The following is a 23,179-nucleotide window of genomic DNA, read 5'->3' as shown; positions in this document are numbered from 1 at the left end:
ACATTACATGAAACATGTTATATCTCCACAATCTTGGGAGATCCATACATATGAAAAAAAACCCAGTCACTTAAACTCCTTTTCCGATAACTTTTTGAGATAAGAGCTGTCGATGACTCACTTATTTTGTTTACAATCATGCTAAAAACTGAAAAACGAAAATTTAAAGGAACATTTGTTGCACAAGTTTACATATGTTACGCCTATCTCTTTCCATTCCAAAGCTGTTTGTAGATTTATGACGAGATTTTCCAAAATCAGTCTTTTTGCCACCTTTGCGAGTATGACATTTTGATTTAAATTTCGAGGGTCACAATAGGTTTAATAGAACATCTTGTCCAAACGTCTCTGTTGATGCATATACCAAACACACAAACCAAAGTAGTTTATATGAAGGCATAATAAGCTACAGAAAATACAAAGAAATATCTTCCGAAGACCAAAAGCTGAGTTTGCCTTTTCCATAGAATGACCCAATCGCATGTATAACTTTATCTCAGAACATATGTAATCACATAATTAACTAAAACCTCAACGAGAATATAGACGCCGCCCATCATAACTAAACAAACAAAGGACAAGTAACGAAAACAATTTCATTCCATTGTGATCAATGGGTGACGCTTATTTGAAAAACAAACGGTACTGATTCCATTACTCATTCGCGGCACCGGAGTGTGTGGTGCTAGCGGCAGTTGGTACTTTTCAAATGTGACTTTTCCGGCGCCACTATGATTCCCTTGCAGAAACGTACATGAATATTACTAATAAAACGCTATATAAACGCTCACAGAATACTGTCTGATTTGCGTTCGTTTCACGTCAGGTGTTTTCTACGGACAGATTTCAGCACAATTTTATGTTTCAACTTGACACAAACGCTATAAATGTTCGGGTTTTGAAGAGAATGTCAATCCATTCATACCCTACTATCGATTGGCGTAGACTAGCTCAGCTTTACAATCATTCAGACCATACAGTGCATAGAAGCCTCACTGTAAACTTACAAAATATAAAAATATACACTCGAGAGTAAACATAAATGACACCGTTTGTTAGGAATGAGAATTATTTGAAATGTTCACATCTGACTTATTCATTTAGATTTGAGACAGCACAGCAACGTAACATGTGTTTTATGTGTAATGGCACGTAAAACGGCAGTGTGTACTGTTTGTCTATAACAGAATATAAACGAACGCGTTACAATGGCAAAAGAGGCAATTTCGAAGGAAACAAAGACATTTGAAATCATGTCAAATTGTGGTTGGTGGTGATAATCAGAGGAACAGGAAAATACTCGGTATAAGGCAATGGTTCTACTGTCAGGTTATGATCACATACTACCAGTCAAACCAGAGTGAGTGAGTTTAGTTTTACGCCGCCTTTAGCCATATTCCAGCCATTTCCAGCCATATCACGGCGTGGGACACAAGAAGCAGGCTCCACACATTATACACATGTGGGGAATCGAACCCGGATCTTTGGCGTGACGGGCGAAGACTTTAACCACTGGCTAAGCCACCACATAAACGATCCTCTAACCCATTCGTTCCACAACATCACAACATAACACAGTTTACTGGAATACGCTTGTGACTGGTGCGAAAGATTTATTTCACGAACCTCAACTTCAAACATATTTGTAAAGAGTGTATACTTAACGACATATATAATAGCATGTAATCTGAAACCCGACACGTAAAACCAGAGATTAAAATTCTTGAAGAAAACACTCTGAAACCGTGTCCCCTCTACGAATGTGACAGCATTATACTGGAGGGTTTACGGTACTCATCAATCACTATACAATGCATTACATAAGCAGTAGAACACTGGTATACAAAACATCACATCGTGGAACTGAATTGAAGGTCGCTTTTAAAATATGTAATGACACGGGTAGATTATATTAGCTTACCAGTCTTACAATGTCCAGTCAACATAATTACAGATTTCCTACACACATGTATACACAATATGAACGCTTAGCAAACCAGATAAATACAACTTGCAGGTTTACATATATATGTGATATAGGAAGACGCAGTGATGGCTTACCAGCCGATATCATTTGGATATACATTTCATACAGAAATGCGCAATATTCTAACGCCTTGCCAGCCCATTACTCTCAAAGATACCATGATCTTGCCTTAAGAATGTCTATACAGACCGATGGTGTCATAAGTTGCTAAAAAACTAACTTCAGAGATTTGACCAACAACAGGTCCAACTGACTTTACACAGACTGGCTTAGGAATACAATGGAGCAAAGTATCAATCACAAGATTAATCTTGTCAATCTTGGCTATTGGGACATAAATAGTCATCGAACTAGTGTCAATACCAAATCCTAACCACTCCATATTCTTTGAAGGGACCCACAGAGATTTCTCAACGTTAGGTACAAAACTAGATAAGAGAAGAACATTCTTACTTTCCAAACCTGCTGAAAATGTCATTCATGATGAGGATCCAGACAAAATACCATCATCCAAAAATGTGACTATTTTGTGTCCATCTGACATCCACTTTTCAACCAGTTGTCTAGTCACTTTCGTAAACACACAGGATGCCGACGTGAGTGCAAACGGTAAAACCGTGACCTTATAGAAGCATAGTTTACCATTCTTGTCTGGCCACGCAAAACCAAGATAATCTGTATGCGCAGGATAAATATCAGTATGGTGATAAGCCGATTGGATGTCAAGCTCATTTCTGGTGTCCCCCGACGTGATACTGGTGGAATATGTTTAATAGAGGTGTAAAACCACAGTCACTCGGTCATTCACCAACCAAAATATGGTGTTTCATCCAATGGGATATAAGTGCAGAGCTAGGATAGTGCTCATTGATTTGATGAATATATTCTGGTAGTGGTGGGATCAGGTAGCTGTTCCTACTTTTGTCTGACTCCTCAATCAGCCGGGGACACACCAAAAAGCACTAATCCCACAACATGTTTTACGTTTCGTGGTCTTTCCATAGGCACTGCTAAATTTAAAATCAGATTACTGAAAGACAAGATAACACAACAAGTACAGCAACTGTGACAACTATTTGTAAGCCAGGCCTGCAAATGATTGTTGCTGAAAAGTTAGGGCAAGCCCTCAATACCCTTAATTTCACCTGGGACATATATACCTTAGTCATTCGCACCTCGTGGGTTATTCTCTAAACAATGAGCTCAATAGCTAAAGTTGACACATGAGAGTACTTATCACAGTGTCAAAAGTTGCAAATCAAAAGGAAGCGAACACATTTCTCATAACGAAACCAATTCACTGGTGGTTTGTGATTGGGTGAAATGCCTGATGTCAAATGTCAGTCGTTTGATAACAGTGGAATAGAGTATATCAGGCAATATGTAGATAACTAGTTTGAGGTACGATTCCCATGTTCTAGGCATGGTGACATACTATCAGTCACGGTAGAATTAAAATCAAGAGCGTATGTCCATGAAGGAAAACAAGGAAGCAGTTAAGACGACAATATACAAATATACTCCCACCCGCTATCCCTGTTCTCTCTCTATGACCCCTTCCATACCCGAAGTGCTCCCTTCCTCTCAGCTGCTTATTTATTGATCCTTTCTGGGAAAATCCAATACGTTGTTTGCAAAGCCTTTCCACAACAGCTACTAATGCATGTAATACAAACTAAACCATGTGTGCCATGAAGCAATTAGTGACGTCAGCATGAATATGTTCTTATTGAAGATACTTCACAACCCACGTCATATATAGAGGCACACATACTTGGGTCACAAGGCTGAATAGTCGACAGATATATCTCCTCTTTAGAAACGAGACGTGCACAGGAAAACCATCTTGATCGCCATCTTGACGAACGGATCTACTCTCTGGCAATGGGAAGTAACAAACCTTTACACGAGATGGTATCTGTACAGGGATTACCTCAAATATGTGACACCAATTCCAATATCACTAGACGGGTAATCTGGTTCCTCATCTTTTGTGGAGGACTTGGTTTCACCACTTTCAACATTTACAAGCAGATATCACTGTATCTGTCTGTCCCTGTCAACGTGAGAGTGGATCAAATTCTTGACAACACCCTTTCGTTCCCAACGATAACAATATGTAATAACAATGCCATGAGGGGTTCATTCATGAACTTGTCTGGATGGAGCGATGCGTTCCAAGTGGTATATCCATATACAGATTTCGATGAACAGTTACCAAACGTCAGCATAAGTCAGTTGGACTTTTATCTCGGCACACAAATATTAGTGAACAGCACTTCTGGACACCTCATGGAAAACACTATTATTAAGGTAGGTATCTACGAACATTTGTGAAGCGTAAAGGAATAACATAAGTAGAAAAATAGTGGTGACGCCGTAATAATTATGAAGAAAATGTCAAGTATATACGTGTGTACACAAGCCAATGAAGCTGTTAAGTATGCTTAAATAATTCTTGAAGAATTGTATGTCCTCTGTTACTAAAATCAGTAAAAGAATTCTTCAACCTCGATCGAGAATAGCAATTTGTACAGATGATACAGTCATATTAACAGAAAGAATAATGAACCATCATATTCCTTTTCAGTGTGACTGGGAATCAGAGCCATGTGGTCAAGTCGACTTTATATACCTGGATACAGATATGGGGAAATGCTTCACATATAACGGTAAGTTCTATGGCCATGGAGACATCCAAATCCTCCAACTCAGCAGTGTTACCGCTCGTACCAGGATAATAGCATTCTATGTGTCCAGGTTTGAATCGGATGCTACAGATTTTTTTCATTTCTGGTCGTCGTGTCGTTCAGTGGATCCAGGAATGGAAGCTTTAACGACTACATTGTGTCGGATATTTCAGCAATTACAAAGTCAGATTAATGAATAGTAGATGCTTCGGCAATCATCCAGCAATTCATGGTAAGAACAAGTCAATTAAATTAAGGTTTATTTTACAAATACCTTTGAAAGAGATGAGTAGATCAGAGGACCTTGAAGCTTTCAACTAACCTGGTCCTTACTTCTACACATGCACTGTTACGGTGCTGATCTAAACAACCTTAACTAGAGGAAGGTCCGTAAATAACCTTAACCACGGGTTCAAATATGTATAGATAACTTGGTTCCAACTTGTGGTAAAGGACAACCTCAAGAATAAAAGTTTGATCTGAAGTTTATTATTATAACAACAACAGAGCTACATATGAGGTAACAATGAACATGAATAGAATTTAAATATAACCCGTATTCACACAATGGAGATATAACAAGCCACTAACGTGGTATCACACCTGAGGCATAAACTTGCCCAACCCCTTACAAAATACACTGAGACTTATTTGCGTGCTTATATCACCATGCACAAGTGTAAGAGTTTAAGAAGATTTACATGGCTTTCAAGAATATTTACTCGAAGCCAAGGTATTGATTTGATAGGAGTCAATTATTAAATTAATTAATAAATTATAGTTTAGACGTTTATGTCTAAATATGAAAATATGACAAGTCAAGGATATCAAAAGATAGTCGAATAGGGATACATGAACACAGTTAAAAGACTCTTAGTCTACCGTGAATTATTCCGAAAATGAATACACCTCAGAGGAATTTTACCGTGTTCCAATAAAAGGTTAAAGTATTCTTATGATAGCATTCACTACACTACTCAGATATTACACCCGATAATATGACATAAAACAGTACTAGACCTACGGTGACAGAATCACATCCAACACATAATTCCCATAAATATCCTGTAAGTGAATGTAACACCACACACTGGTAGTTCAATCCCAAAATGGAATAAAGTTCCCACTATCTGATTATCCTGACTGTCCTGGTTAAGGAACGCTGAATCAGCGATCGCCTCACGCTAACAAGCGTTCAACGTATTTTATATGAGAAGCGTGGAAAGTAGACAACGTCATTCGACGTCAGTTTATTCTTCAGCCGAGGCCGAAGTGTGCTTTGTCCAACCCGATAAAATTACTATTATGAAACAATAACAAGCCGTAATAAGTTATTCTTAACATCATTACAGAGTTCACGACTTGAGGAATCCTATCGTGTAAGGAAAGTCAACAGTAATGCATTAAACAATAAATTAGACAACTAAAAGCGTGACTGACCTACACGAAAATGATGAAGCTACCAGTTCAGAAAATAATTGTGTTACAATTAGAGATTAATGGATGTTAAAACACACCTGAAAAGTAAGCCACAAACACAGGCTACCAATAGCTATCAATTTGGTGAGTCTTACATAGGGAATAAGTGACCGAACAAGTAGAACTTTGTCGAAAACAGGTCGTCATCGACGAAAGGGAGAGAACTCTTACGGTCAATCTCGTAACAGGCACATACACGTTTTCTGCTCCAGACAATGGTTCTCTACTTGCTCGTGATTCCGGACGTGCCCATGGTCTTCGCCTCTTGCTTAATGTCCAGGAAGAGGAATATACTCGGAGTCATGATGGGTACCTTGGAACAGGGTTTATGGTGAGTGCCAATGAAAAGTATCTAAATTGTGAATGATGATTGCGTAAATTATCTGATAAACCTCGTCAGTTATTGCCATCCACACCCATCAAGTCCATCCCCTTAAACAATTACAGTAGTTTCTGTTTCTCTGTTTGATGTTTAACGTTACATTCACTACATGGTTGTTTGAACCGCCACTGCCACTAGTACACATGACCTGATTAACATAAAAACAGGGATCCATTCCGACCCTGTTCACACACACATCACCCAACATGTCCATCACCTTAAGCAATTACAGTGACTCGTGGTTGTTGGTACCCTCCATACTACTAATACACATACGACCATGAAGATAACAAACATCTTGGATCAGGGACTGGCTGCAGCACATTGATGGGTCTGTGGAATGTTGCGTAAATCTGCTAACAGGAGTTTCATCGGATTCCCGAGCCGTGAAAGTCCGGTGTAGAATAGTCCTTCCGCCACCCATGCATGCCATGAAAGGCGACTATGCTTGTCGTAAGAGGCGACTAACGGGATCGGGTGGTAAGGCACATGTCATCGGTTCCCAGTTGTGCAGATCGATGCATGTTGTTGATCACTGGATTGTCTGATCGAGACTCGATTATTTACAGACCGTAAAAATATATAAAAAATAAATATTGCTGAGTGCAGCCTAAAACTCAACTCACTCGCTCACTCACGAGATTCCATGGAGGTAATATGTATGCAGGCAATATCAGGAAAACTGCTGCCGCAGCTGCCATTACTGACACAATATATGCTCTATCGTGATATCATTTATTACAGGAAGTATTTATAATTTATGAGTATGATGTATGATCCTGTATTTCTTGTGGTAATATATATGCATTATGACCTGAAGGTAGCTGTTCACGCTCCGGAGGTGATCCCAATCATGTCTGAGATGGGAATGGCGGTAGCTCCTGGCTCACAGCACTTCGTAGGTATAGGAGTAAAGGTGAGTTTTATGCTCTGTTCATAACAGAAATAAAGAAAGATAAAAATAGTTATTTATCAGTGGTAAATGTGTACTTCAGGTATATTTTGTCTATGAATGACCAGTAAAAGTAAGAACGAGGAAAACGTTCTACAAAAACACAAGAACTGTAGATGGTATGCTGTTTTCTGACCATGATACCATGTGCAAATGTTACAGTGGAGATTGTCGGTCAGTAAAGAACACACTTCGATACTTTTTTCTTATTGATTCAAAAATATAATATTGTATTTTTGTAGTCTGGTTCCTAGATAACATTAGCGGAGATCAATGTTGATTTTTATCTCCATGTTCAAAGACAATGAATGTGTTTTTCTCCAAAGTGAACAGTTTAAACTAAGCCATATTGTGAATGTCACGTTTGAAACAGATAAACAGGAGAGTGAGTGAGTGAGTTTAGTTTTACGCCGTTCCAGACATAATCGGGTCTGGGCCAAAATCCCGTGATCAATAGCATGAGCATTGATCTGTGTAAATGGGAGCCGAGGACATGTCAGTCAAGCCAGGATCCTGGCCACCCGATCCTTTCAGTCGCCTCTTACGTCAAACGTGGGTTACTGAAGGCCAATATTCCAACCCGTACCTTCACGTATTATCAATCACTGGTTTTGGTTACACAATCGAGGCAACAGTGATCCTATTAGGATATTGCTATCTATATATTGCGCTAAACAACGCTCACAACTGCCACATACGTAAATGCTGGTAGCCCAAACGTTAGATTGTCCTATTTGCATGCTAAGACTCGAAACGCAGCTAATGAACGAAGAAAACGATGAAGGGTTCTTTTGTGAGCATAACAATTTTCGATGCATCTTGACAGACAATGATTCCAAACATAAAACTAGACGATGTATGCAGTGAAGTTGTTTATATTTGAGACATGATACTTGAAGTAATGTTAGTAATGAATGCTGTGAAGTTCATGCTAGTTCTGTTCCGAACATAAAACTACACGATGTGTCCAATGAATTTATTTGTTCTTTATACGTGATACTGCAATTACTCCTGGAACAAATTATCTGAACTTAATTATAAGTCAGAATAATGTCAGTATTAATTTGCAGGCAGTAATTAATTCCTTAAAACATTGCGAGGCAATCAAGTTGTGTCCTTTCCGCTGTTTCCTTTGTTTCGGGACCATTCATGTCAGCTGATCAAAAGATGCATTTAATGTGGAGATATTGGCACATAAATACAGAACGTCAACGCAAAAGAATACCTGTAATATCCACATCTTCAAATCCTGGGAAACTGACTGAGGAAATTATAGGAATGGATCAGTGCTGACACCATGCGTTTGCCCAAAGGGGAAGCATGTCCTGTCCTAGCGATAGCACCCGCTATTCATATGTCACATATGTCTAAACATGGCAGTATTTGTGTGTGACGCTGCAGAGCAGTACTCCTGTAAATCATGTGATGGATGTACCCGAAAAAGCCATTCTTGATTTCGAATTATGACTGCTCAAAGGTTCACACAGATTCCGATGCTCATAATTGAAGAAATGTTTTGGGGTAATATTTTAGGTTTGGGACACACTTTAGGACAGGTTGAATGTTTTGAGCAAACAATAACTTTGTCGTTGAATACCTCTGATCTGAGATAGGAGACGTCACTGGGTAAGGTTTTGTGAAAACTATTTTCTACTGCTTTAACGATCCATAAGTAAGAAGGTATGAAATTCACCGTCTCTAGCTTCAGCATATGAGGAAGTCATTAACCATTTCCACAGTTTAACAGTTAAGTTAAGGATTTACAAATACTTTAAATTATTTTAAAACACATAGAAATACGTTTGGGGATAAGAGTACATTTGAACACATGACCTTTGCACCAGACACTCCTAATGAAAAAGACTTTAGAAGAAATTTAGTGGCGATGTGGAACTGGTAAAAAACCACTGCACACTCATGATTTAAACAGAAATTTGTAAGATAAATTTCATTTTAAGAATCACAATGAATAGCCGATATTAGAACATGAACCTAGTACTGATGTGGTTTTTGCATTGTAACAGGAGGTAACAGCACAGGAAGGTGTATCTGGCTGTGGCAAGAAACCTCTGAAGTATATCACGAGAAACTATTCCCGAGAGGCATGTAAAATGGAGTGTGAGATGGATTTCATCATAAGCATGTGCAACTGCAAGGACTACACAAATCCAAGTGACGATTTTAAACTTTGCACCCCCGAACAGTTCCAGGGATGCTATATCCCAGAGAAAGCTAAATATCTGCAGACAGACACTGGATGTGAAGCTGGGTGTCCGGAAGAATGCAGCTACACCAGGTTCACCACCCAGCACTCCAGCGCCCCACTGACCAGGAACTACATTTCTGCGTACACCAAGGCCAAGGGTAAGAGTGAAGAGTACTGGAGGAGGAATCTCGTCATTCTGGAGATGTACATGAGCTCTATGACCTACGAACTAACTGAAAAACAGCTGGAGTATGAAATCCTGGACCTGTTTTGTGACATCGGTGGAGCGCTGGGGCTATTGCTTGGAGCCAGCCTGCTGACAGTGTTAGAAGTATTTGACGTCTTATGCATCACTATCTTCTCGATGGTGTTTGAAAAGAACAAAGTTCATAGGATTGACAGAGGAGACAATTCCAAATGAACCAGTGTAATGTAATTTTTTCAATAACATGCACCTGACAAAGTCAAGTGTTCTGAAAAGGTATTCCTACACTCCTTGCAGCACATGACTCACTCGTAGTTTGGCCTAAAGCCACACTCCAGTACTTCAGATATTGTTGCATGACTGTATTTTTGGGAAACATGACTATAACTATGTCACGGTATTCTTTGTTCTCTATCCACTATGGTGTTTACATTTATTATTAAATAGGTACCGGACAACCATCATTTACACCTGACATAATGGGACAAAGTTAACTTTATCACTGACATAACTATGTCACGGTATTCTTTGTTCTCTATCCACTATGGTGTTTACATTTATTATTAAATAGGTACCGGACAACCATCATTTACACCTGACATAATGGGACAAAGTTAACTTTATCACTGACATAACTATGTCACGGTATTCTTTGTTCTCTATCCACTATGGTGTTTACATTTATTATTAAATAGGTACCGGACAACCATCATTTACACCTGACATAATGGGACAAAGTTAACTTTATCACTGACATAACTATGTCACGGTATTCTTTGTTCTCTATCCACTATGGTGTTTACATTTATTATTAAATAGGTACCGGACAACCATCATTTACACCTGACATAATGGGACAAAGTTAACTTTATCACTGACATAACTATGTCACGATATTCTTTGTTCTCTATCCACTATGGTGTTTACATTTATTATTAAATAGGTACCGGACAACCATCATTTACACCTGACATAATGGGACAAAGTTAACTTTATCACTGACATAACTATGTCACGATATTCTTTGTTCTCTATCCACTATGGTGTTTACATTTATTATTAAATAGGTACCGGACAACCATCATTTACACCTGACATAATGGGACAAAGTTAACTTTATCACTGACATAACATTTTACAACGCTCTCTTGGAAAACAGGCACCTGGGGAACAAATATTTACCGACGTCAAGCACCGAGTGAAAATAGCTACTTGTTGACTGAAGTGATCAATATCATCGACTCCCGTGAACAGAAGAATTCTTTAAACAGATTTATACATGGACGTGTAAAAATACTTAATTTCTATCCGTAAAATGTTTGTAAAAATGTAAAAAGATGATAAATGTATTTGTCGAGTTATCAAATATGTTTAACAAAGTCCGTTAAACTACCTTACATGGATTTGTTGTATTATGTTAAGACGTGTTTATTGAACTGATCGTGGTTATACAGAGGCAGCCGAAGCTTCTTTCTGATAGACTGTATCTTATCCCTGAAAATCATTCTGACCAGTCATCAAACGAATACTTTGACTGTTTTATTCTGTGAATATCGTATGGCGCCATTGCTATTATGTTGAAAGTGTAAACTGTTATTACTTGACACCACAATCAAAAGTTCACTTTACCAATGACAGCAATAGTAAAAGTTCATAATACAACACAGTCGCAAAGTGGCAAATATGTCTATAAACACGTCTAATGGTGATTTCTTTGGTAACATTGTCTGTGACACTCCAGGTTGATAAACGTAATGACCGTTTTCAGAAGCTGCATGTTGTACTGGGACGCTGGTTACAGAGAGTAGCCGAAGCTTCTTTCTGATAGATTGTATCTTATCCCTGAAAATAATTCAGACCAGTCATCAAACGAATACTTTGACTGTTTTATTCTGTGAATAGCGTATGGCGCCATTGCTATTATGTTGAAAGTGTAAACTGATATTACTTGACACCACAATCAAAAGTTCACTTTACCAATGACAGCAATAGTAAAAGTTCATAATACAACACAGTCGCAAAGTGGCAAACATGTCTATAAACGCGTCTAATGGTGATTTCTTTGGTAACATCTTCTGTGACACGCCAGGTTGATAAACGTAATGGCCGTTTTCAGAAGCTGCATGTTGTACTGGGACGCTGGTTACAGAGAGTAGCCGAAGCTTCTTTCTGATAGATTGTATCTTATCCCTGAAAATAATTCAGACCAGTCATCAAACGAATACTTTGATTGTTGTATTCTGTGAATAGCGTATGGCGCCATTGCTATATTGAAAGTGTAAACTGATATTACTTGACAGAACAATCACGGGTTCACAGCAATAGTAAAAGTTCATAGTACAATACAGTCGCAAAGTGGTAAATATCTATAAACGCGGCTAATGCTGATTTCTTTGCTTGTGTTTTCTGTGACACCAGGTTTGACAAACGTAATGGCCGTTTTCAGAAGTTACATGTTTTACTGGCACGACAAATTAATATTTTCGTCATGAACAGAAATAACAGACCCCACGGTTCTCTTTAGAAATATGTTTTTAAATGCTGAATAAAATCAACCCTATAACCCTGCTTATAGTTTCCAAATAACCCAAGTCTCATCTGTCTTAATAGTTGAAGACGTTTATTCGTATTCAAGGTCTCAAACATACAAAAGTGCATATACGTGATCTACATATAATGCAAATTAGGCAGGTAGCTTTTGATTCAAACCGAAGACTGTTCAAACATTCTAAATTTAAAGTGTTCGTGTGTGGGTTTTCTACTTAATCACAGTATGGACACACCAAGAAAAGTGAAATTCGTCTTGAATAACATTATAATTACATTTTGTATACTTCAATAATTCAGTATTTACATTTTTATCATCAGTATTGATGTACGTTAAGTTATGGCTCATACATCGATATTTATACAGAATACGTAGTTGGTTTCTATTCAGAGTAAGTTTCCATATGTACAACTCTGGTTCAAGAACAGTCTTGTGAAAACAATAACTATGCAGAAATGGTGATGAGTTTGATTTACATTTACATCACCATATTTTATACTTAATATCTTTACTTCTCTATTTAAAACATTACATGAAACATGTTACATCTCCGCATTCTTGGGAGATCCATACATATGAAAAGAGTCACTTAGGCTCTTTTTCCGATAACTTTTTGAGGTGAGAGCTGTTGGTGCCCCAGTTATTATGTTTACAATCATGCTAAAGAGTGAAAAACAAAAGTTTAAAAGAACGTTTGTTGCACAAGTTTACATATGCTACGACTATCTCTTTCCATTCCAAAGCTGTTTGTAAATTTATGACTAGATTTTCCAAAATCAGTCTTTGTGCCACCTTTGCAGGTATGACATTTTGATTTAAAGTTCAAGGGTCACAATAAATTTAAAAGAACATCTTGTCCAAACGTCTCCGGTGATGCAATATACCAAACACACAAATCAAAGTAGTTTATATGAAGGCATAATAAGCTACAGAAAATACAAAGAAGACCAAAAGCTGAGTTTGCATTTTCCATAGAATGACCCGTTAGCATGTATAACTTTATCTCAGAACATATGTAATGATAATTTACCTAAAAACCTAAACGAGAATATAGAAGCCGCTCATCATAACTAAACAAACAAAGGACAAGTAACAAAAACAATTTCATTCCAATCTGATCAATGGGTGACGGTTATTTGAAAAACAAACGGTACTGATTTCATTACTCATTCGCGGCATCGAGGTGTGTACTTGAAATGTGGCGCTAGCGGCAGTTGGTATTTTTCAAACGTGGCTTTCCCGGACGCCACTATAATTTCCTTGCAGAAACGTATATGAATATTACTAATAAAACGCTATATAAACTATAGAATGCTATCTGAACTGATTAACAGATTGTTTTCGTGTTTGTTGGTTTCACGTCAGGTGTTTTCAACGGACAGATTTCAGCACAATTTTATGTTTCAACTTGACACAAACGCTATAAATGTTCAGGTTTGGAAGAGAATGTCAATCCATTCATAGCCTACTATCGACTGGTGTAGACTAGCTCCTACAATTCTTCAGATCATACAATGAGTTCAAGCCTCACTTTAAACTTTCAAAATACAAAAATTTCCACTCGAGAGTAAACATAAACGATTCCGTTTGTTAGGAATGAGAATTATTTGAAATGTTTACATCTGACATATTAATTTAGATTTTAGACAGCACCGTATAGTCACATGTGTTTTATGTGTAAAAGCACATGAAACGGCAGCGTGAAGTTTAGTCAATAACAGAATATATATGAACACGTTACAATTGCAAAAGAGGCAATTTCGAAGGAAGCAAAGACATTTCAAATCATTTCAAATTGTGGTTGATGGTGAAATGCCGAATTTGGTATCAGAGGTACAGGCGAATACCCGGTATAAGGTAATGGTTCTACTGTCAGGTTATGATCACATACTACCAGTCAAAACAGAGTGAGTGAGTTTTTCCAGCCATTTCCAGCCATATCACGTCGTGGGACACAAGAAGCAGGAATCACACATTATACACATGTGGGGAATCGAACCCGGATCTTTGGCGTGACGAGCGAACGCTTTAACCAATAGGCTAAGCCACCATCTCCAGTCACATCAGAATTCTAATAATGTCTATGAACACAGAGAAAGGGACAGTTCATAAAACAACAGGGAAATGCGTGTCCCGGGACAGACAGTTCCTGTTGACACCCATTCGCTTACACCTATAACGGAGGTGAATCAGATGTGATGATATTGAATTCCACGGCCTGAAAAATACCTGTTCGCTGGGATCAATGATGGTAAATATGCTCTTTACAACAACCATACCATACAATAACCATCATGTAATGTGTACTAAATGAGTTCTTGCATCAGTCCCTTAATCTCAATCCCATATCAGAACTCCGTCCCAGTGTCAGTGCTCTCCCTCAGGTGATGTTTTATGGATTTCTGCGAAAAGACAACAAGCTGTTAGCAAAGTCATTACAGATCAACTGCTAATGGAATAAAAAGCCCGATGATGTCAAGCAACTACATGAATCTGTTATGTTTGGAATAAACTTCACAACACAATACTACTACATGTACTATGTAATGATACCTTCTTTGTTGGTTGATCGACTTTCTCTGAGTTGCTAGCAAAGACTTCACACAGCAACTACTAATGTGTGGAATAAAAAAACCCGATTATATCATCCATCAAACAATCAGCGAAGTCAACATAAATCTGTTATTTCTTGAAGAAAGTCCACAACACAAGCCATATGTAGTGACGCACATTCATATATCACAAGGTAGAACAGTCAGCACAGATTCCACAGCGAGCGACATGAAATAACCCAAACGTTCATCTGTTGCTGAAATTGTGCCGAGCTGGAAATCTCGAATACATCTTGCTTAGCGCACCTACACGTTGGCAATGAGAAGCAACAAACCTTTACACGAGGTGGTGACTGTACAGGGATTATCTCAAATATGTGACGCCAATTCAAATATCTCCAGAAGGGTAGTCTGGTTCTTTATCTTTTGTGGTGGACTTTGTTTCACCACTTTCAACATTTACAAGCAGATATCTCTATATCTGTCTGTCCCTGTCAACGTGAGAGTGGATCAAATCCTTGTCAACAATCTTTTGTTTCCGACCATAACAATATGTAACAACAATCCCATAAGGAGTTCATTGCTTGGGAATTATGGAGCAAGCAATGCAATGCAAGTGGCGTTTCCATATACTGATTTTGATGAACATACAAATGTTACTTTAAGTCAGTTTGGAATCTCAAACTTTTATATGAACGGGAAATATATAGTAAATACCACATTTGGACATATGGTGGAAAACAGTATCATTAAGGTAAGTGCGTAGGGATGATTGTGCAACGAAATCCTATTCGAATATCTTTGGAGAACTTTGTTTGGGGCAATCCACACAAGCTGAACTGCGTCCTGAAATGTATATTTTATTATTTTTCATTATTACCCTTTCAGCTTGAATTACCCTTACATGCCTGTCTGTGATCTTACATATTGTATACTTTGACGGCCTTGACTGCCTAAAATACAAGCGTTGTATGATCGCTTCATTTTGACGAATATTAGGATCAACAAAATCTAGTTACAACAACCACTGATGAATTACTGAATATAAAGATTACATATAAATCGCGTAAAGATGTGATACAGGATGAATACTAACCATTTTTGTATCTTTCTTACTACGATTACTTGATTAAACTTCTACATATATTACTTAGTAATATAAATATATAGTGTATATATCATTTGAACAAAATGTCTGTATGACACGAACACTTCAATCATAATGCTTTTCTCAAAATAATCAAAATACCAAATTCTAAGGTAAAATAGTCCTAGTATTTACGAAAGCCTAATGCTGCCACTTTCGTAGCATAAAACATTTTCCCGTCACAATTCTCGTTCCAACGATTATTTACTCGTTGCTTCGAGTATATTCTCGTTATATATTCTCGTTATTTCAATGATTTTCTTGTTACTTCGAATATTTTCTCATTGCTTCAATTATTTTATTCAATTATATTTCCTCGCTGCTTCAAGTTCCAGTCAAAAACTTGAAATTTCGAATATTTTCTCGTTACTTCAAGAATATTTATGCTACAAAAGTGGCAGCAAAAGTTTGTCCTGGGCCATGAGCCGCCATGAAAGGAACGAGTTCAGCGGTGAGCATCAGTTGTGGAGTTTCCACGAATGACAAGAAGTCGGGAACGGTTGTTCACAGAAAGCACAGAAAGCACCCCACACCAAGCCACTTCCTCCGCAATGAAACTTTGACTTATCATCTGCTCGTGACGTCACATGTGCAGACGACCCGACCAGTTTGTGGTTCCAGTTTGTTTTAGACGACCTCACAAGTCATACACAGTACGATGGCTGCATCCCATTGCTCTTACGACGTTAATAACTGATCTTCCCACTTGCAACATCCCAACGGCACGTTCACGTTGCACATTTCACAATCGTGTCATTTAAAGTACCATTAGAACTGTGGTTCAAAAGTGTGTTTTCAATTCTTGAGGCCAATGCAAACACGTGCAAATGAAGAAAACTTCGATGCGAAGATGACGTTATCGACTGCACGTGCAAAACCTCATTTGGCACTGACGTCATTTGCATAACGAATGGATGGGTTCCATTGGGTTTTGCTAACGATATTCTAGAGTCGAACGATAGGGACCCCATTTCGGATACATAGATGTATCATCAGAGAAAAATTATTCATTATTTTTCAAAATTACATATTTTGAAGTTTCTTTTTTGACTCAGTATATTTGAAGGAAGAACTCAAGGCACGCTATAACTAAAGGAGATATACTTTTGCCAAATTGTCACTATATTGATGACGAAACGTCCAAACGTACCCATGTCAAATCAAAGACAAACACTCTCTATGTCTAATTTCTATCAATATATCATTCATTGACATCAAAATTTGAGACATGTTGTTGCACAGTTCCAAACCATTTGCCACAAAGGGCACGCCTAATTTAAAAGTGTGATAATTTGGGAAGAGTAACGAGAACTAAGTTGACAAGACCCTTTTTGAAAAGGATGTAAATATATTAAATATGTATCTGGCTGCCAGGTGAGCTCATCCAGTCACTGGCTTCAGAGTAACAATATAACTATTAGCGACTATCTGCTTGCCAGGTGAGCCCATCTTGTCACTGGCTTCAGAGTAACAATATAACTATTAGCGACTATCTGCTTGCCAGGTGAGCCCATCTTGTCACTGGCTTCAGAGTAACAATATAACTATTAGCGACTATCTGCTTGCCAGGTGAGCCCATCTTGTCACTGGCTTCAGAGTAACAATATAACTATTAGCGACTATCTGCTTGCCAGGTGAGCCCATCTTGTCACTGGCTTCAGAGTAACAATATAACTATTAGCGACTATCTGCTTGCCAGGTGAGCCCATCTTGTCACTGGCTTCAGAGTAACAATATAACTATTAGCGACTATCTGCTTGCCAGGTGAGCCCATCTTGTCACTGGCTTCAGAGTAACAATATAACTATTAGCGACTATCTGCTTGCCAGGTGAGCCCATCTTGTCACTGGCTTTAGAGTAACAATATAACTATTAGCGACTATCTGCTTGCCAGGTGAGCCCATCTTGTCACTGGCTTCAGGGTAACAATATAACTATTAGCGACTATCTGCTTGCCAGGTGAGCCCATCTTGTCACTGGCTTCAGAGTAACAATATAACTATTAGCGACTATCTGCTTGCCAGGTGAGCCCATCTTGTCACTGGCTTCAGAGTAACAATATAACTATTAGCGACTATCTGCTTGCCAGGTGAGCCCATCTTGTCACTGGCTTCAGAGTAACAATATAACTATTAGCGACTATCTGCTTGCCAGGTGAGCCCATCTTGTCACTGGCTTTAGAGTAACAATATAACTATTAGCGACTATCTGCTTGCCAGGTGAGCCCATCTTGTCACTGGCTTCAGAGTAACGGGAAAGGATTACGGTGGAGTTGATTGCTGAAAGATGAAAACAGATATTAGTACTGTGTCAGCAACGAAGTATCTAAATACGTCAAATCAAGAAGTGTAAAGGCTGCTTAAGTGATAGGTCCGAACGATGCCTCGCCATTTACTACTTGTTGCGACAACGTATACATATTCTTTTAACTTGATTTACAACTATTTTTACAGTGGTTGTCGTGGTCACTTAATTATTAATCATTCTTTCAGTGTGATTGGGAGTCAGCGCCATGTGGACAAGACAACTTTGTCTGCCTGGAAACTGATATGGGGAAATGTTTCACCTATAACGGTAAGTTCTATGGTCATGGAGCATGGTCGGATACAGGAATTTTGAAAGAAGGGAGTTCAAAGGGCTTGAAACCCCCTGACCACCCCCATATAAATTATCAGGCTTTTATCGAAAAGTGAAAATAAATCCTGACTAGTTTTGGGGAAAACTATAAGCTGGTGAGACAACAATGAAGCATACGACTCTATGGACAACAGGCCCTTGCTTACTGTACAGAGCTGTGTTTCGGTTTCTTGCACAGTTAACAAGCTCAATAACGCGGAATCACTACAGAAACGGTGTAAATAAAACACCGTAAACAAAACGTTGTAATCCATAAAGTTGTATGCGTCATCATTGACCCACCGACTAAAGAAATGTCGATCAAACAAATCTTTGTGATGTAGAAACTGGAATGGAAATTCTAAAGGCTTTGCATCCTCTGTAAAATATCGGTACTGAACAAATATGTCTTTCCAGTTTGGAGAAGTAAGATTTGTTTTAGGTTAAACTAGTCAAGAAAATGAGTAAAATACCTCTTGATGCCTTCAACTGAAACAATGTTTACTTTGACAAAATGGCATTGACTGCTATCTGATGCAGTCAATGGTTCCCTGCTTGCACGTAATTCTGGACGTGCCCATGGTCTGCGCCTCTTGCTAAATGTCCAGGAAGAGGAATATACACGGAGTTCTGAGGGATACCTTGGAACAGGCTTTATGGTTAGTCTCCATAACAAATTTCTTGAATTTAGATGATTGTGCAAATGACCATATAAACCAATATAATGGAATGCATTTCCATCCAACAAGGGCATCATCCCCTTACACAATTACAATAACACCTTCCTGCTATTAGGGCACACGCAACGACGAAGCTATCAAACACCCTGGATGCTGCTCGTTATAAGGAAATATGCTGTGAATCTTCTTACATGATTCTGATCTGATTCGCAGAGGCAGATAGCACCATAATCAGTGAGCATGCGACATGAAAGCAGGGAAACTGTTGACTTTTACTGTGACTGTAAATTCGTCACATTTGATCTTCTCCTGCATGATCACTCATTTGCTGATGAAAGTATTTTTCTAGCGAATAGTTCCGTTTGTTATGATCTTAAGGTGGCTGTTCACGCTCCGGAGGTGATCCCAATCATGTCGGAGATGGGAATGGCAGTAGCTCCCGGATTCCAGCACTTTGTAGACATAGGAGTGAAGGTAGGTGAAATGCTCAGTTAATTACCCAAATCCATAATTTCAAACCTAATTCAATGAAACAGTAAAACGGGCGCACGTATATTATTCTTTCTCTATGCTGAAATCGGTATGTTTATTTCCATTGTAATCAGTAGAGGCGGTAAGAAACGCCATCAACATTTCGGACTAACGTAAAAACTCATCTCTTCAAAATTAACCATGTGGCATCGTGCATATTATATTGTGTACATACTGTAAATTTGTCAAAGGGACAGTGAACAGTACACCTGGAACCTTCCAACGCTATACAAAGTGATTAGATTAGATTTGATCAAATACCATCTGGAATTTTGAGTCAGAGTATTTTGGACGCACGCACGAACGAACGCACACACACACACACATACATATATATATATATACTTAGTAGCGCAGTGTATTTGCTCTGAGTGACATCGGAGATATTGTCATTGGGAGTAACCTCTGTAGGAAATAAACAAATTTATTCATTCAGTCATATAAATGTCCGTATAGTTAGGAGTTCATGACAATCACAAATATTGAACTACACTTGGAAAGACCTTTGAGAATTAAGGGACGACAAAAATGTACACAGGAAAAATAAAAACTTGACACTCTCTATTCTTCAAATAGTGTTTTGAAACCTTTCTTGAAAGAGTTCTTGTTGTCATTATGGTTAAATGCATTGTCAAGGGCATTACGTGGCACATTCATTCTACTGTTCTGGCCTACGTGGCACGTGCGACAGCAATGCACGCTAAAATCACGTTTCCACGTGCCACAAGTCACGTGACCTATTGATACACGTGCATTTGATCTCACGGTAGCAGAATAGAGTGAAACACGTGGTTTTATGGTTAATTATTCGTTACTGCCACGACTGTCAAACAGTCAGCGTGAACGTGCCATTGGCAGGCTGAATACGGGAACGTCCGTCACTGATGCTGCGAGGGTTATGGGATGACAGACCATCCATAATCTCCAGACACGTGTCCATCAAATTGGCACCATGGCTGACCGCCCCCGTCCTGGTCGACCACGTGTGACGTCACACGCATTTGCTTAATCGGTTTGTCACTGCCACATCCACTGGGAATGTATTGTTGGGAGGTCGAGTGACTGCCAAACTATTCGAAATCGCCTGCGCTCTGCTCGTCTTCATGCACGGCAACCATATCGTGGACCAATTCTAACCCGTTTCCATCGACGCCAACGTCTTCTCTAGGCACGACGGCACCTGAGATGGACCCAGCGAGATTGGAATAGTGTTGTGTTTAGTGATGAATCAAGGTTCACATTAACCTTTGCTGATGGAAGGGTTAGAGTTGGGAGAAGACGAGGAGAACGCAATGCCCAGTGTTGCGTACAGGAAGTGGATCGATTTGTGGGCGGTAGCGTTATGGTTTGGGGTGCCATGTTGGTAGAAATATGGCGGCGCATTCCCCTAGCTGTGTTCAGACGCATCATCCAATCCATGAGGAGACGTATCGCAGTTGTGAATGTCCATGGAGAACACACCCGATATTGACATGATTTCATTAAGTTGTGACTCACAGTTTTTGATCATGGACATCGTAGTCGCATTTCCGGTGGAACCGATTCTATGATAAACGTGATCTGTATGCTATAGCATTTTTAATGACACGAGAATTGAGTACAATCGTTATTTCAAACCCATTTTCCAAAATGTTCAAATTATTGACTTTGAAACGAGTGTAAAGTTTTTATTTTTGTTGAGTTTATTTAAACACACGTCAGCAGACACCCTTAATGACAAGGACTATACCACTATCGCCGATCTAGCGTACTATACGCGTAGACTGACAATAAATGTAAAGTGTGATGGCTCCAGTGATGTCAGACTTATGCTTGTACTTGTGAGGACATCGAATGGCGATTTCGAAATAAACATTATACACCACGTTTCTCGCAGTTAACAGCTATAAGAACCTAAAACCACAGTTAAGAAGATAAAGTTTCCTAAACTGATAATGTTCTTTCTGCACTATGGCAGCAGGTGACAGCAAATGATGGTGTAGGCGGCTGTGGAGACAGGCTTTTGAAGTACATCACGAGAAATTATTCCCGGGATGCCTGCAAAATGGAGTGTGAGATGGATTTCATCATCACCATGTGCAACTGCAAGGACTATACAAATCCAAGTGACGATGTTGCAATTTGCAACGTAGAACAGTTCCATGAATGTTATATCCCAGCTAAAGCTAAATATCTGCACACACTGGCTGTGAAGCTGGGTGTCCGGAAGAATGCAGCTACACCAGGTTCACCACCCAACACTCCAGCGTGTACCAGGAACTACATAACGGCGTACACCAAGGCCAAGGGTAAGACTGAAGAGTACTGGAGGAGGAATCACGTCATTCTGGAGATGTACATGAGCTCTATGACCTACGAACTCACTGAAAAGCAGCTGGAATATGAGATCCTGGACCTGTTTTGTGACATCGGTGGAGCGCTGGGGCTATTGCTTGGTGCCAGTCTGCTGACTGTGTTAGAAGTATTTGACTTCTTAGTTATCACTGTCTTCTCGATGGTGTTTGAAAAAAACAAAGTTCATAAGATTGACAGAGGAGATAACCAAGGGCAAGGGTAAAACTGAAGCGTACTGGAGGACGAATTTCGTCATTCTGGAGATGTATATGAGCTCTATGACCTACGAACACATTGAGAAACAGCTGGGCTATAGGTCGATGCTGGACCTATTTTGTGACATCGGTGGAGCTTTAGGGCCTGCTTCTTGGTGCCAGATTGCTTACAGTGCTAGAAGAGAAGTGTTTAACTTCTTATGTATCGCTGTCTTCTCTGTGGTGTTTGAAATGAACAAAGTTCATAACACTGATCCAGGAGACAGCTCCAACTACATTTTATAATTTGATTAAATGTGACTGAATTACCATCAGTGATATTGTAAATCCAACAGTAAATATCGGACCGTTCTTCGCCTCCATTCCCCCTTCAAGCTGTCGATTCAACGGAGTGAAGGAATAGGAGGCTATTATTCCATGTGGAATATAGTATTCCCAGAAATTATTGAGAATCATGTTGCGTCATGTAACTCATTACGTTTATTATCTTCTGGCGTTTTACTTACATAAACATGTTAAAACATCATCCTTTTACAGTCTCAGTCTTGTTTTAGTACTTTGTTAGACCTCCTCGCTCAGCAATGCATGCCTGAATACGCCTAGGCACACTACCCATCAAAGTTTGCAGGTAATCGTGTGACAGGGTATCCCAATA

The 23,179-nt window shown here is 39.0% G+C and overlaps 1 protein-coding gene and 1 pseudogene across 1 annotated transcript; both read left to right on the top strand.

Moving 5' to 3' along the window:
* Positions 1-1,208: 1,208 nt before the first annotated feature.
* Positions 1,209-10,117, top strand: LOC137279017 (acid-sensing ion channel 2-like). The gene is made up of 6 exons (XM_067811502.1): positions 1,209-1,266; positions 3,807-4,300; positions 4,578-4,659; positions 6,369-6,487; positions 7,359-7,454; positions 9,515-10,117. Exons 1-6 carry the CDS (start codon positions 1,209-1,211, stop codon positions 10,115-10,117), a joined length of 1,452 nt encoding a protein of 483 aa, XP_067667603.1.
* Positions 10,118-15,320: 5,203 nt separating this feature from the next.
* LOC137279016 (acid-sensing ion channel 1-like) lies at positions 15,321-22,532 on the top strand (annotated as a pseudogene).
* Positions 22,533-23,179: the final 647 nt, after the last annotated feature.

This window comes from Haliotis asinina, chromosome 3, assembly GCF_037392515.1.
Source record: "Haliotis asinina isolate JCU_RB_2024 chromosome 3, JCU_Hal_asi_v2, whole genome shotgun sequence".
Lineage (NCBI taxonomy): Eukaryota > Metazoa > Mollusca > Gastropoda > Lepetellida > Haliotidae > Haliotis > Haliotis asinina.
This window is presented reverse-complemented; position numbering and strand designations above follow the sequence as displayed.

What these genes read in the sequence shown, in the direction of transcription:
- LOC137279017 (XM_067811502.1), top strand. Translation starts at nt 1,209, where the DNA reads ATGGCAAAAGAGGCAATTTCGAAGGAAACAAAGACATTTGAAATCATG. An exon ending in TGAAATCATGTCAAATTGTG is followed by an intron (nt 1,267 to 3,806) that starts GTTGGTGGTGAT and finishes TCTCCTCTTTAG; the next exon opens with AAACGAGACGTGCACAGGAA. An exon ending in ACCTTGGAACAGGGTTTATG is followed by an intron (nt 6,488 to 7,358) that starts GTGAGTGCCAAT and finishes TATGACCTGAAG; the next exon opens with GTAGCTGTTCACGCTCCGGA.